The sequence below is a fragment of the Manacus vitellinus genome, unplaced genomic scaffold (genome assembly GCF_001715985.3).
Source record: "Manacus vitellinus isolate BGI_N305 unplaced genomic scaffold, ASM171598v3 scaffold_24_pilon, whole genome shotgun sequence".
NCBI lineage: Eukaryota > Metazoa > Chordata > Aves > Passeriformes > Pipridae > Manacus > Manacus vitellinus.
Genome location: NW_021939798.1, coordinates 9846240 through 9863134, shown reverse-complemented (window position 1 = coordinate 9863134; position 16895 = coordinate 9846240). Strand labels below are relative to the sequence as shown.

The following is a 16895-nucleotide window of genomic DNA, read 5'->3' as shown; positions in this document are numbered from 1 at the left end:
GTCCTCAGTCTTCTTCATGCATGTTTTCAAGAAATATTTACTGTATCAAATTCTGTTCATCAGGATTCATCAGAGAATCAACACAAAATGGTGCATAAATCAGTAAAAAATAAACTACTCCCAGAAAGGCACCCCAAACTCCAGTGCAAGAGGGAGTATGCACATTAAATGCACATTGAATGCAACATCCACGTGCAAAAGGCTCAAAGAATAAAGCATATTTTCAATAAAACTAATCTAGTTTTCCACCTTTTTATATAGACATGTACAGTATGAAAACAGAGATGGGTTCCTTGGGCTGCAAGGGAACAAGGTGCACTAACAGAAGATATTCACTGTACAGGTTGCAACGGGAAAGGGAGCAGAGCACCACGCACAGAATAGACTTTCTTCTGTTTCTGGATTCTTGTGCTATTTTGGCTGCCAATAGTACACAAAATTTCCACTGAAGGGCAAGTCAAACCAATTTCCCTGAGGATGGAGGCATCCAAAAACTCACTGAGGTTATTCTATTAGTGCCTACGCGTTCCTTAAGCGGATGAACGGCTTCACTTTGAATCCATGTCAAACCACAAGAACTGGCTGATAATAACATTCAATTAAAACAATCTCGTTCTCCTAGAAAAAAAGAAATTGGCTGAGAGCTACATCTCCCATTTTCCAGCTGGGCACAATGGGGAGATTGATGCTGGAAGGAAACGGGATAGGTTTGTATCAAGGATCCGACGGGTCAGGTTTGGTGACAGCATTTGTAGGTTTAACCTCTTACACAAATTTGTGAGATGAGAAAGCCACTTCTGCTGAGCACACAACTGTGAGAAAGTCAGAGCTGGAACTGCAAATACCCGAGTTGTGCTAATTAGGGAGATGTTTTGAAAAGCCCAAACTTTACACTCGACGCGTATTTGTACCTTTTGATGTCGTACTTGGGGCTGCTTCACACTCCAGGCTTACTAAGAAAAGCAGAAGCTGCTCCCCTGCTCAGCTCCCGGGGTGACTTTGCCATCTGATCTACTGAATACACAGATAAAAGTCCCTGCATACTTTTTTCCCTTTCAAGTACAGTACTGTAACTTGGAAAGTTCTTTTATTCTCAACTCCACTGACGCAAGAAAAGTGGCAGAAATATGGCAGCTTTGGCTGCTTTCCTTTAGTAGCTCTTTGTAACTAATCTTTTAATACTAAGAAAACAATAGGTATTTTCATTTTGCACGGGAAAAAAACCACTGCTGTTACAGAAAATTAAGGCAATGCCTTTCAAAAACTCTAAGAGTGCTACAGACCACTTGATACTTCTGCTACCCTGCCTTTAAATATTGGTAAATAGTTACCATGCACAGGTATCACATTCACCAGGTTTCTCTTGTTACACTCAAGAAAAGGCCAACTATTATGAAAATGGTAAGTTTAACAAAGATATTTCTATTTCCCTGCAATCTGCCATTCAAAAGTGTTAGCCAGTCATTTCTCAAAAAAACACTCTGATATTTGATCTTCTTGAGTTTCAGTTACACACGAGGCTGGAGAGCCAGCAGAAAGTTCTAAATGGAATCTGAAGATTTCTAAAGTCAACACTCATTTTGGCAAGAGCGCTTTAATGCATAAAGCTGAAATCCTCAGTGACTCTCTCCTGCTGATATCCCTGCACCACTACCAGCACACAAACCCAAAAGCAAACCTATAGCAGAACACTCGGTTTTGCAAAATAAAAAAAAAGGTTGACACAAATCCTGGAAGTCGCGTAGGCACAGTGGGATCACCCGGGGCAATCTGGGGGATATTCCAGCCCACTCCTGGGATGAGTAAGGAAGATATCTAAGGGAAGTAGATGTTGATAATAGAGCAGGCCCACATCCCCCAAAAATCTCTGCTTGCCAAACCGGTGTTGCCGTGCCAGGCTTTAAAAACCCTTCAGAGCAGAGCTATAAATGTTTGCGGCCCGCGGAAGGTTCGCTTTGAAGGCGCCGTTTTCCCCGGCAAACCTTTTGTTGGTTGAATCCACGGTTCACACATATTGTGTTTCCACCTCCACGGCTGCAGGAGCCCTGCAGTCAAGGCTGTTCCAGGAGCAGGGAAGGAGGCTGCGTTCCAGGAACTCACTGGAACTGGAACAAAGAACAGCCCTTGGAAAGCCTACACAGCCCTGCGCAGACTGTTTTACAGATGCCCTGTCTTTGGATGACATTAGACACTTGGTTTTATCTTTATCTTTTTTCTTTTTTTTTTTTTTCTTTTCTCTCCAGTAAAGTGCCAGACTTTGGAGCACAGGCTCTTCCTCCCAGGCACTCTGCCTCCTAACTTCTGGGTATCTCCCCAGCTCTGCCTTTTTAAGCACCACTTTCTCCTCCACATAAAAAGCCCCGCGCTCTTCGGAGAGTGAAACGTCCCTGAAATGCAGCAGTAAACTCTAAGCATCAGAGTAGCCTTAAAACAGCTAATTTCCACTTTCTTATACCAGAGTTATAAATATGGTCTGCTCTTCTTTACAAGCTGTGTGGGCTTATGTCAGTATTACTTAACACTTACTACTAAGAGTGTTTTCTTTGCACCTTTCTAATCACCCAGGACCTCTCTCAGTGTTATTACTCCTATCTTGTCAGTTAAAAGCACTGAATTTTATGGTTGGTTTGGGATTTTTTTTTTGCCATTTTTCCACTGCAAAATTAGTGTAGTCCACATCATTAAAAAAATCTGATAGTTTATCTATATGTGACTTTATGTTTTATTATGCACTTATAGAATGCATAATTTGGAGACAGGTGGTGTCCCTTCTGGGGCTAAAAAGGAATAAAAAGGACTTCATGAAGCAAAGAGCCTTCTGGAGGGAAAATAAAACACTGAGGACAACAACAACAATGCAGGAAAAAGTAAAAATACCAAGTTTTAAACCTGTTGGATAAATCTGGACTGCAGTTCAGAGGAATAGGCAGGCACCAGCTCTAGCCTTTTATAAAACTTGTAAGTCTGATTTTGCTGTTGGCCATGGTAAGTTCTTCAATGTGTTGAGACATGAAAAGTCAAGAAAAATGCCAGAGTGCAAAGCTTGCTGCAGGAAAAAAAAGATGACTCAATTCTTTGTCTCACAAAGCATGTCAAAGATATTATGAAGTACTTACAGATGCTCAGCCACTCGCATTGCCTGGCTGGCCAAACATCTGAAACCCTGTAATTTTGAAGAGAAGGTACTGTGCTTCAGACAATGGAATAATTTCTGCAGCAACAGGAAAAGAGATGTGATTTTTGAAAAGAAGAGCAGAGTTTTTAAAATCAGAATTTCAGTTGTGATCAGTAACCATCTACCATTAACACAAAAGTCAGCCTATTTTAATTACCATTTATAATGGATGTGTCAATACAGGCTTTTTAAAGATAACCATGTGATGGATCAAGAGACAGAGCACAAGCAAGTGTTGAAAAGCTCAGGGCTAAACCCTCATTTCTGTAACAGAGAGAATTTGGGTGAAATTACTACTCACACCAACAAAGGCTGTGAAAAACAGGTGCCTCAGAGTTTGGACCCCATGTAAAAGAGAAGGCAAATCCATAAAAGACCAGCAGATTTAATTTACCTGTTCTTTTGGAAGACACGACTTCCTCTGCTGATCAAACAGAACAGAGGAAATTATGAACAAGATAATGTTATTTGCCTGGTAAATTTTAATGCCTGCTTTACAATGCTAAGCTGCAAGTGTTGGTGCCTTGTAATTCCCTGCTAATAAAAGACACTGCAGAGTTATTTGTATCATTATAGACCAAAGTCAGCCACAAAGAAATAAAGACCCAGGAAAAAGGACTCCACGTATTTAACATCAAGATGGTCCCTTGCAATTCTTTATGTCACCATGCCAAGTGGTTTATCATGGTAATGTTTAGCCACAAAAGCAATTAGAAGGATTTGAGGCCCCTCTGGAGAGCTTTGTGACACACACATCTCCGAGGCCCTTCGGTGACTGACAGAACTTGGCACGTCTGTGGCCATCCAACCATCACCAGCAGTGATGCATGTTCTGACCAGATGTCTTACAAGACATGAGTCAGTGCCAGCAGTGAAATGCTGACCTCCTTTTTTACAGGCACTGCTAGCTAAAAAGAAAATAAGACCTCCATCAAAGCTAAAATAAAAAAAAAACGCAGTGGAATATTTTTAAAAAGCTTGTCAATAATGTGGGGTTTGTTGACAAAGGTTTGCTCTGCAGCTTTCAACAGTGTTCAAGGTTGCAGTAGTTAATTCTCAATGCATCCTGGGGAACAGAACAAGTCAAGACTCCCTTAACAAAATGTCCTGGAAATAACCTCTCTCTTCACTTTACCCTCAGTTTTACATTTTCATTTATTGTTTTCACTAAGCTTTTAGGGTTATTTTCCTCCCCTAATTAATGTCCTCTGTGCTATCAGTTCCACGAGGTCACAGCCTTCTGAGCCACCAGGACTTACAGTCTTAATTTCCTTCCATCTTTGCCACAAACCTTGGACAAAGTCAAGGTTTTACCCTCCACTGTCTCACTTGCAAGACAGGACCAAAAATGCTTCTTGTCTAGATCAGGGCAGTTTTGGTTGTGAGCTCTCTGATGCATCTCCCCCCTGATTAATCACTAATAAGGGCATCTAAACCACTGAGATTTACTTTTGCTTGGGACTTTGAAACCAACAAATGAGAATTATTTAATTCTTACTAATCCCAACACTGACTCTTGCAGAGTGCAATGCTGGTATTCCAGAAGGTGTTTTCTGGAAGACTAAATTCCTCTGCAGAGCTGCAGTCAACTCAGTTAATGTTCCCATAGCTCTGATGGGCCTTTTAATACAAAATATTATTTGTAGCTACAAGTGAAATTTGCTAATAAACATGGTAGATAGTAAAATATAACAACATGCAAAATTAGCTTGTTCTCTGAATTTTTAAAAACATGGTTTTTCTGTTAGAGAGATTTGTAAACACCTTCAGTATATTTTGACAGCTACTTTCTGGAAACAAAGATATCAGGTGCCCTTAAGAAATGTTCTGAGTGCTTTAAAACAAGGACTGACTTGAGCCCAACTATAGCAGAGTATTTTTTACACTTGCATGGAGGAAATTCTCTATGTTGATAAAACCCTCGGTACTTTGCAGAGAGGAAATTATCCTTTTCCTCCAGGATACAACAGCCTCATTAGAATAGAAATATATGAGGATGTTAAGAACACTCAATGCCCACGGAGGCCCAGACAACTTAAAACCAGAAGTTTTCTCCTTTGTTCTGTTATGGCTATAAAATACACTTTGACTTTTTTTTCCCCTCTCAACATAACAAAGCAAAACAACTGCTTCAAAATTTTTCACATGAAGGGGAACAATATTACAGGACATTCTTTCCTAGAAATCTTTTAAGTCTTATTTATTAGCAGAATTAATCAGATCATAAGCTGGCTGACAAACACAGTGTTGAAACATGTCATCTTCCAACCATGTTTTCCTATTCAAATTTTGGTGTTAATTCTGGGATATAACAGAATCCTAGAATCTGTAATAGGAACCAAACAACAAATGTGGTTCATCTGGCAAAAAAAGCATCATTTTCCCCCTTTTCTGTTGTGGGTTCGTCACTGTATGTTCTCCATCATCCATTTCTTTCCAGAATCTACTTTTTGATGTGGAGTCCCCACTTGGCCATGAACTTCAACATTAAAATGCTCTGAACGTGTTTTGCAGTTCCAATCCCAGGAACTGTTTTGCGTTTTCAATCCCAGAATCCAAAAGAATTTCATATAAAAACCCCAAACAACTAAGGCTGGGATTTCATAAATAACCTCAAGGTATCTCTATGATGCCATAAACTTCATGATGCTGCCCAGTCCAACCAGTAACAAAAAGCAGCAGAGAAGTTGGGTGAATTCCCTGCTTATTTGAGTCTATCAAGCTCCAGGTTGCTGTGGGTAGATCACTACTGGGATGCTAAAAAACTAATTTAAATTCATCCTTCACAAGTTTCCCCCCCCTGCAGTGACCAGCGAAGCTCCTGCAGACACTGCCAGGAGTTCAGCACCCAACCCAACTGGAGGGTTCCTCCTGCAATCCCAGCCTGGAGCACCACAAATGGGATAACAGACGTGGCAATTTAAGCAGCCTTTCCAAACATCTGCAGGGCATTAATACAGCTCTGCTCCCAACTAATCCCATGGTCCAGACCAGTGGTTCCTGATGCCCGAGGCGTGTGCACACCCCAGGTGAGGCACAGCACAGGGACCAGGTGAGCTGGGCTGGATTTGTCCCTTCCCAGCCCCCCTGCAGCATCCTTGGGCTCTGCTCCAAAGGATGCAACTCCTGGCAAGTTCAAAGCAAAGATATTTTCCGTGGCACTGAAGGATGAGCTGAGTTTTTGGGATCAGACAGACCACTGGTACTTGGAGCTCTGCCACGAGGCTTCACAGCTCCACAGCAAAGGGGACACCTTAAAAGCCGTGAGAAAGGAAGGTGATGAGCCAAAATTTTATCCTGATTTTATGAGTGATGACAAGTTTTACTTGCCCTTAGGCCAGACTAACCATGGCCTAACACAGAGTGCCAAGGCTTTTAACTGCTGGTCTCAAACTGACCCAAACTGAGGCCACCTGAAGCCAAAAAGTGTTGTCAGATTGGGTTTTTAGGTTGTCAAAAGAAGCAAAATGTTCTTAAAAGTTTCATTTACTCTTTTTGACTAGGATTTAAGATACTGCTTAAAAAAACAACAAGATGAAGGAGATGGATACAATTGTGCAATAATAACAACTCAGAAACCTTTAACTAGCAAAGAGAGTCAGGAATTTGAATTAACATCAAAATCATGTATTATGGCATCCACATCTGGATATCACTTTACTGCCTAAATCCAAAACTTCTCTGAGAGCCAGTTGGTTGCTGTAAAAATGTATTTCTCCCTTTGAAAGGAAATAATAATTGGAAGGTCTTACAGGAAGCCACCCAATACCAATAGAGGAAATTGCAAACTGTTCCTCAATGTTAGTTTAAATCAATGTTATATTTAGCAAATGCCTGTTTTTTAATGATAGTATTTTCAATAGCTTATACTACATCGAGTCTTCTCAAAGGTTTACATTATATTAAGAATGGCTTTGTTTTTAGAATGTTTCTTTAATCATCCCTCCAGGTCTTCAGCTTACCCTGAGTTAGATGTTATTCCCCATCTCCAGGACATCCAGGATTCCACTTTCACCAAAATGTTTTGGCTTTTTTTTTGCCTCAGGCTAATAAAAAGCAAAGTATTTCTGCATATGCTTGTCTAGAAATATGTGTGGTTCTTAAAAATACACAGTTTACCTTCCTAAGAATTTTTTTGTTTGAGTATCTGGATTTCAGTAAATTTCCATTAAATCAGTGGTTTCAAAGGAAGATGGTTTTTTTTTTTTAAAGTACAGTATTAATGATACTAAACCAAGTTCAAGAACTCCAAACAAAACAGCTCCTCCAATTTCTTCCCCAAGTTGACAAAATCTTACAAAACATACTCCCAGCACCAGCCCTAAAAACTCTGGGACACTGCTCAGAAACCCTGTGCAGAACTGCCCTGTGGTTTTTATGGATTTCATTATGTTGTGAGGTAATAACATCAAAATTGAGTTTATAATAGCTGATTTACATGGAGAAGGATTTCATAGGACCTGTAATCATTAGTGTTCAAACACTGGTGTTACCAACAGCTGAATTACTCCCATTGAACTTAACTTAGTTTAAGTGAATCCACAAATTCAACAATAGAATTTGCACCAGAAGACAAAAAGCTGGTAAACATTTTTTGAATGTGTTACTCAAGAAGGTACCATGATAACTTGAATTACAGCATATTTTTGACTCTGTGGCAGATGATTCTACTGTCACAGGGTTTCTGTAGATTTAGGTGGCCACTGGAAAAGTGGAGAACTACAAATAGAACATTTTCCTAAGTGGCAAAAATTCCCCTGTACCCCAAAGTAATGTGATTTAACTGTGTTCTATTGGCAGAGTTCAGTGATTAAAAAAACCTACCTTTGGTGATTCAATTTGGAGAACAGATTACAGCCAACATTTTTATGGTTATACCTTTGACAGGAGAGACTAAACAATGATCAGAAAGAAAATTCTGTTCCTCAACAAACACACAAATAAAGGCAGAAATTTTCATGGAGGAAAAAATAATAATCATTAAATAATTGATGTAAGAAAGTAAAGATAGTAATGACAACCTAATGCAAGTTGTTCAAATATAGAGGACAACATTAACTGCACCATAATCCAACATCAGACAGTTTCAAGGTGTAAAAATTTCCACTGTATCTTTTTAGCACAAAAAGTTTAACTGTATGAGTTCATTTTTTTCATGAGTTTCTAGATTTAATAATGTAATTCTTTGGGGCAAGTAATGGTTTTCCAAAATAAAAAGGTAATTTTCTTCTTCTATACAACTTTTCATGATGTGTTTTTGTTGTCAATCTGAGTAGATTGCTTGTTTCCAAATTCTTCCATTGCTCTTTACTACTGTGAAAAGAAAAATGTTTAGAAACTGTTCCCAGGATTCTCTGCAGCCACTTTGAATCAAGGTGTCAAAGCAGCAAGAACAGACTCAGGCTATTCAAACCCAGCAGTCTCTTAAAAGAGTTGAAAAAGGCCCAAGAGTGCAATTCTGACACAGAATATGCAGAAATCTAACAAACAAAAATACAAGTACTTAATTCCATTCACGTTTAGTACAGACTTTGCATATAGTTTTCAATGGAAGCTAAGAACATCCTTTCATAGAATCATAGAATCACTGTAGCCTTAAATTTGAAAGTTGAGGATGTGAAAACCAAGCTACAGGTCGTGCCACGTTGATGCCTCACCTTTATTTCTTGAAGTCCTCAAAGCACTGTTTAAAGGTGATGAAAATACGCTAAAATATCAGAGTCAATATTAAAAGAAAGAGAACAGGAAAGACTCAAGTATTTGACTGAAGTGGTTGGATTAGATTTGCCCAGTCCATGTGTTTTATGCCCAGGATCAGCTGGAGGAAAGGAAGTTTGAGTCATCAGCTACATCAAAGTCCGGCTTCGGTGCCTGGACTGAGCAGGAGCGATACCTGCACTCATCTGCCCGCTGCAGAACTTTTAATTACACTCCCCCAGCCAGCAGAATCAGGGATTAAAATCCCCAGATTACCTTGATTGCTCTGTCATTATCTGTCATCAGCTGCTGCTTCTCATCTTCCAACTTCTGTATAACTTCCTGGAGCCGCTGCTCCGCCACAAGCTGCTGCCGGCTGTTCTCCTCTGTCAGGGAGGAAATGGTTGTCTTAAGTTCAGCTATGACCTAAAAAGAAAACAGCAGGTTAAATCTCCCTTCAGTGAAAGGCATGTATTTTGCATGTTTTTTATGCTTGGTACAAACATGGCACCGGCAAACTCTGCTGTGCAAGCTAAATATTTGGAATTACCATATTGCGCCCTAGCAGGCACAAAATTCCACGCAGAGAAGAGGAACATAAGCGAGGCTGGAAACGACAAAAATCGCTGAACACAAAATATTTGGAAGGGTTTTCCACTACGACATTCCAAAATATTTACTCATGAGAACAAAGCACATCTGTGATGTTCAAAAACCGAGCCTGTTCCCAGCCTGCCCCTGCCCCGAGACCAGGAGGGAGAGTTTGGGCAGCTCGTTTTCCAGAAGGATGTTTTACAGCTTGATATTGCTGAGAAGAAAAACGCCCACATTTACATACTGGGCTGAAATTTAAATGTGATAGCGAAATTTCTGAGCTGCTGAAAGGAGCAGATTCTCCTTAGCAATACAGCAGGGACCTGATTCCACGTCCAGGACCCTTAAATGAGACCCTTAAATGATTCACTCGTGATTTGTTGAACTGTACTTGTTCCACCTTTTTCATCACTGGGGAAAGTCATAACTAAACCTGATCCTTTAGGCATATTTACAGAATTTTATACTGACATGTCAGCACCCAGCAAAGCACTTAAACATGCAGGAGAGTCACTGACTTTAATGGATATATTCAAGCTTAAGGTTAAGCTGCTGTAGCAGCATAATGCAGTCTAATTCTAAAAGCACTTTAGCCCAGAGGAAGTTCAGGGAGGGACTACCAGAGTGCTTAGACTCTGTATCTGCCAGGCCTCCTCACTGGTAGAGAAACATTTGACTATACTAATTACATGATTATCTAGGAAAAAAATAGTTCTAAAACGCTACTAACAGGCCAGGGCTAATGTAATAAGAAATGTGCTACAAATGAAGGTACAGGAATCACTGGGAAAGGGGAAAAGGACTGATTAAAACCTGTTATAAATTTGTTTCTCTGTTTTACTACCAGAGAAATCCCAGGGAATAACACAGATTATGAGATATTTCTTTTCCAAAAGAAAACACAGATTAAAAAAAAAAAATACACCCAAAACATGAAAACCTATAGTACTTTGTGTTGTCCCACTTTGTCACTTCTGCAAAAGAAAACAAAATAACAAACCCTTCAACATAAGACAAATGTGGGATTTAAAGCTTTTCCTGGGTTAAGACCCCGGGCTAGCACAGGAGCTCTGAAATAAGGGCAAGGAAATTTCAGCATGAATTGATGAAGAAAGATCTGCTTTGTGCAGTGCTTTTCAGAGCAAAAAAAAAAAAATCAAAAAAAAAAAATCTATTTACTTTGTATAAACTTCAGAGGAAATTTCTTGAAATCTCTTCTCTGTGTGGGTGTTAAAAGTGAATGTTCCAAGAGGCCACAGAGAGTAAGATTAGACAGATGTTGTCAGCAACACGACCACAAGAAACGTTGTGATTGACCCATTATTAATAGTGAGCTACAAAAAAAAAAAAAAAAAAAAAAAAACCAAACCCAACTATGTTCAAGTAACTTTAGGGATTTGATTTAAATCCAGAAAACTAAAGAAATTCAGACATCAGGGTGAAACTGCTTTATGGTGCCAAATGGCCCTGACAGATGATGTACGTGTTGTGTCTGCCCCAGGAAGTGCCAAGGATCTGGTCACAGGTCCAGCTCTCCCCAGTATTGGTTACAGCAATGCCCTCCTTAATAAAAAACATGTCACCCAAATTTTTCCATTTTGAGACTATTCTACAGGCCAATAAATTTCAGTGTGACAGAATTTATTCTGACATTTAGGTTAAAGAGTTCTTACCTCGCGCTGCACCACCTTGGTGTTCCCACTGCAACAATTAAAGCAATTTCCCTCATCTCTTGTTTAAAAATTCATAAATGCTTAAATTATTCCATTTATTCTTTAAGGAATGGACCAAGAGCCATTTTTGTAGTGACATTATCCATTTCCAGCTATTCAGGTTCAGATGGAAAGATAAAAAAATAGAAGTTTTCTTGTTGCTGTTGTTTCTTTCTTTATAAATAAGGCTCCCAAAAATCACTAAAAGGCATTTAGGAGAGAGAGCATTCTCTCTGTTTTACCACAAAATTACAGAATTGCTGTGGGTGGAATGGACTAGCTCAAATCAGGATCACCCAGAGCTGGTTGCTCAGTATCATGCCAAGTCAGGTTTAAGTATCTCCAAGGATGGAGACCCCACAACCTCTCTGTATGCAAATAAATGTGTAGAAAATACATATTAGGTTTTAGAAATGTAATATAAGACATATTTAGCAATGAGTCTGATAAAAGCAGTGTCAAAAAATGCAGTGTGAAAAAGTAACAGTGCAATAAATGTCACCAAAAGAATTCTGGACAAGTGTCTCAGCAAATGATTCTCAAAGGAGTTGAAAATGAGTTCTAAAACATTTTAAAGTGTTGGTAAAACAGTAAAGTTTGCAGTTTCTTGTTATTGTCTCACTGGTCACTTCTGTCTAGTTTAGAGGCTGCTAAACCCTTCTTTGTAGTGTTTTTATTGACTTTAAAAGAATATTATGAGACTATTGCCTCAAAACAGAGTTTTCAAACCCAGGCAGATGTTCAGCTGTGTCTGGGAGGAACGAGGAGAATGACACCTCCACACAAACCCTCGTGGCAATTTTCTTATTATTAAAAGCTTAACTTCTGGTTGCATCTCCATCACTTTTCACACTTCAGTGCTACCTGTCAGTCAAACTGAAAGGTGAAATATTTAAAAATCACCCCGTCTTACCATTTTTAAGTACATAAGTAAATTCAACATCGTCCATGTTGAAATACCACTCTGAAGAACAAAAATTCGAGTCAAAACCAGTTTGCTTTTAGGACACTGACATTCCTCAAGGTGTTTTTTTTTTGGGCAGAAGTGCAGAACTGGTGAGGAGCAATGATGAAGATGACACAGTTGGGGCTGTTGTCCCACCACTGACTGCCCACGTGACACCACCTTTAATACAAAATGCAAGCCCTGGTTGTGCAGCTGCTCCTGGTTCTATGAGATGTGCTGGTTGATGGAGCATCTCACCTTCCCTTCCCACTGACTGAAGGAGGACTCAGTCCTCTTGGGTCCCCAGGAGATGAAAAAGTAGATCAAAAAGATGAAATTTAGAACTCAGAAAGACCCCACCTGTTTTTGCTAGTCAGCTTTAAGCTTTGTGGGTTTTGAAAGGTTAAAATCTGCAAGAAAGACACTGGATGGAAACTGGGATACAGTTAAAGCTTCTCTTGGTTTAGGGCTAGAGATGAGAGAAAGGTTCTTCCCCCAGAGGGTGGTTGGGCATTGAACAGGTTCCCCAGGGCAGTGGGCACAGCACCAAGGCTGTCAGAGCTCCAGGAGGGTTTGGATGATCCTCTGGGGCACAGGGTGTGGCTCTTGGGGATGGTCCTGGGCAGGGCCAGGAGTTGGACTGGATGATCCTTGTGAGTCGCTTCCAACTCGCCACATCTGTGATTCTGGTTGTCAAGACCCACACTCAAGAGCAGAATTAATTCCACTTCCCACCAAGTCTCCAAACTCCACAGACTCGCTGCAGGCTCCTGTCTTCTCACCACCTACCTGCGAGGATTTAGCCAGTCTCTGACTGTACTCCTTCTCAGTCTGCTTCAGTCTGCTGCTGGCCTGGAACACACACAGGAGACAACCAGCTTAGCTCAGAGGAGGAACGTGTACAGACACTTTGCCACCGACCCCTCGGCTTGGCACCTCACCCACATGCCTATCGCCGAGCGCCGGCCCCGCGCCAGCCCCAACGCCCTTTTGTGGCAGCCAAAAAACCACAAGGGCTTGGCTTTGATCTCGGGCCAACTATTCATCACTTAAAAGAGGGGAGAAACTGTACCTCTGCTGCCAATTATTAGAAAAACATAAAGACTTTGCAGATTAAAAAAAAAAAAAAAGAGAGAACGAGTGAGTGTGAGAGAGAGTGTGTGTGTGTGTGTGTGGCTGGGGAAGGAGGCAACACACACAAATGAGTTTATCAGGGTGAATCTGCTTCTGAATGGAGGGGAAAAATGAGGAGAAAGTCCCAGGCATAGGCTGCCAGTGCACAGCTTCACATATCAGGGCTGTGTCTGCAACTGTCTTTTGTCCCATTGCATGTCCCTTCTCATGGAAAGGTGGGGATTACACTGAAAATCGACCCAGGATACAGCTGAACCAGCTCTTGGACATATAGCTCTTTCCTTCTCCCAGCATTTTTTTCACAACTCAGAGAATAAAACAAACAGAGAACAAGGCTGCTTTGTCATATCACAATCCAGCAGGCAAATATTTCAATAACTGCAGGAAAAATAGCTCTTAACGTTTCCCCCCCCCCGATAATTTAATTGCAGAGATAATTTGATAATAACGATATTAATACAAAAATAAATTCTATTTCATTTCAGGACAGAATTCTAACTTGTACTTTTCCTGCAGCAACCAGCCCAGCCCAGCCCCACCACGCTGTCCTCAGGTGAACTGCTGAGCGCTCTCGTCTTCTTGGCTCTAAAACTCCAGGACAGGTGTCTAAGACAAATATTTTCTTAGGGGGGACAGAACATTACGCAGCTGAGTTCTGAAGCAAATTTAAGCTGATTAAGTTTTCAAAACCTATCTGACCTCCTGCTCAAACCTTTGATCTGTCGTCCTTAGTTTTCCGGCACAGCATCCAGCACCCAAACACGGCCCCCGCCGCTGCCCCGTGACTTTGGGGGACCCCAAAGCCTCTGAACCCTGCCTGGATCCGGTTTTAAGATCGAAAACTCCATTTCTGCAACCCCCAGGGATTTCAGTCAAGCAAACAGTTCTTATTGATTTCACCGGGCTATAAATTTCGGAGCTTAAGGCTGCAGAGTGTGGTAGGGCTGGAATGATCCCCTGCAATCCAGGCAGCTCTGTAAGGTGCAGCTTAATGTAAGTATATTACAGCCAGTTCAAAGGAATCCTCAACTTCACATGATGTGCCACTGAAGATCTTGAATCCCTTCAAATTCCAAGATTATGAAACAAACGGACATCTCTAGTTCATGTGTTTGTTGGTACCAAGGAATCTACTCAAATTACTAAGACTCAGTTATCAAACTTCATTTATCAATTAACAAATTTGGTAACCTACCACCATAATTTGATAACTTATCCCCATTTTTGAGAACACATTTCAGTTGTTTTTCATTATAAATAGAGATAATGGCACCACTTGTTGGTTTAAAACAGCATATAGAATAATTCTGGAGCACCAGACAAATTAAATTTCACTTTTTCTACACTTGTCATTCAAAGTGTGCCACAAACACAGTGAGGGCAAATCATGGGAGTGCATAAATAAAACGTGTGGTGACACAGCAGTTAACCCAGAGAGCTCTGTCCTGCTCCATTTCTCTTTGTACTCAGCTGACCAATGTTAACACTTTTCTATTGTATTGCAGTCCAGTTTCAGATGATGTTTTACCACCACTGCATAACATAAAGTGACTGAAACTGTCAGTTTATCTTTAGGGGGGAAAAAAGCAAAAAATAAATTACAGTAATAGTATAAATTACTGTTACTCCCAGAAAGGGAGAGACAGTCCTCAGCAAGGCACTGCACAGATCACGTTACAGCTGCTCTCGCTCAACTTGCCTGGGGTAAAAGTCCTCATCCTTCATAGAAGCAGCTTTATAACCTCCTGAACCCAGAGAAGAAATCCCAATAAATAATAAAAAACCCACTCATAACTTCCATAAACAAACTAGAATTTGTTTGTTCACACTGAGTAGAACCAGGCTGACCTCTGAGAGACACGACAGAGGTGACCCAAAGGAAAGAAACACTGAATTTTGGTGCTTTATTCCTAACTGAAGGCAAAGACAGTATATCCCACCAGTTTACTTAAAGGGAGTTGCAACATTTTACTTTACAATGGCTTTAACAAATTCCAATTAGCAAAATATTTTATAAGTTGTCTCCCAGCCATCAACAAACCACAGATTCTTGCATTCACTTGCAGCCCCAAACATCCCTATTTGAGAGGTCTAAATTCCAGAGGTACTGAGATCCCAAAGCTTCCATTGGAGATTGCACAAGGATTGGCTCCAGCTGTCTAAAATTGGCTATGGCAGCTCTGTGGCACTAAACCCTATGGACACTCCCTTCCAGTACCTAAAGGAGGTTTACAGGAAGGCTGGAGAGGGACTTGTCAAGGGCATGTAGCAATAGGACAAGAAGGGAATGGCCTTGAGCTGAAGGAGGGTTAGATGGGATAACAGGGAGAAATTATTCCCTGGGAGGGTGGGGAGGCCCTGGCACAGGCTGCCCAGAGAAGCTGTGGCTGCCCCATCCCTGGAAGTGTCGAAGGCCAGGTTGGACAGAACTTGGAGCAACCTGGGCTAGTGGAAGGTGTCCCTGCCCATGGTAGGGGATGGGATGAGATGACCTTTAAGGTTCTTGCAACCCAAACCATTCTGTGATTCCTGCTGACTCCAGCTTTTCTCACACCTGTAACACCTGACAGGTCTTGCATCATCACAACCCACACGAGCAGCACCAGCACAGCTCTGCAGAAGGCAGAGTTACAGCCCACAGGTTCCAGCACTGCTCAGCTGAAGAGATCTGACTCCTGGGGATACCTGGGAGCCCTCTTCTCCACTTTGTCTTTTACTGCAGAAATATGAAGCTTCTCCTTTTTAAAAACCTGTGACAAAACCAATTTAATCCCTCTTTACACAGGCTGTTGCTGTGCAGCCACAGGAGGCACAAACCTCCTTCCCTGTGGCACGTGCAGCTCTGCTACACCCCAAAAACCTGTTTACTCTTCTTGTTTTTTTTTTTAAGGAACGAGTTCCAGCAAAGTAAACACACACATAGCTGTGTACAGTGAGCTCTGGGGAGGATTTATATCCCATTTATGCTGACAAGTGAGAAGGTTCACCCTGGCCTGGTGCACACACACACAGAGCAGTTTCCTGGGCTCCTGCTTTTCCAACCGGCTGCTCGGCTCACGAGTTGCTTCTGCGTTATTTTAAGGGCATTCCCTCCCTTTCAGGTTATTGCTATTTCAGAAACATAATGAATAAGAACCCAAGTGCAAGGTGAACATTTGGAGGGTCAGCCAGCCTTCATTAAAGCCGAGCTCTTTTTATAGCAATGGGCAGCGCTGCAAATCCAGTTAATGGTCTGGAACCGGTTTTCTGTGTGCAAAAGGTGGCTGCTGAAATTCCCACTTGGCAAAAACTTGTCAGAAGCATCAATTGTAATATCCATTTTTGTAATGAAAAAAAGGTTTAAATTGGATAAGCCATAGAGGAATGCCACCGATTCAAAAATTAACTTCTGTTTAGTTTCACACAGTTAATACGTATTTTAGCTAAAATTATCTGATTATGACAATTTAACATGCAGTTATTTTGTAATACAGAGTGAGGACTTTTGCATTAAAAAGATTATGTCCTCGTTACAGTTAATTGGTTTTAAAAACCAACTGTAATTCTTTAACAAGGCTTAAAGCATCATATTGTGGTTGCTGAGCAAAACTGCATCGACTTCAACAAAACATTTCACATAAAAATTAAAAATGGTATT

General features: G+C 40.9%; 1 protein-coding gene across 1 annotated transcript in view; it reads right to left on the bottom strand.

The window, feature by feature from the left end:
• The window catches only part of LOC115307508 (centrosomal protein of 112 kDa-like), an 88472-nt gene that overhangs the window by 30322 nt on the left and 41255 nt on the right, over positions 1 to 16895 (bottom strand). Inside the window, exons 3-4 of the mRNA XM_029960099.1 lie at positions 12914 to 12976; positions 9149 to 9298 (exon numbers count right to left, since the gene is read on the bottom strand). Coding sequence (XP_029815959.1) covers positions 9149 to 9298; positions 12914 to 12976 — 213 coding nt within the window. The remainder of the gene's footprint in view (positions 1 to 9148; positions 9299 to 12913; positions 12977 to 16895) is intronic.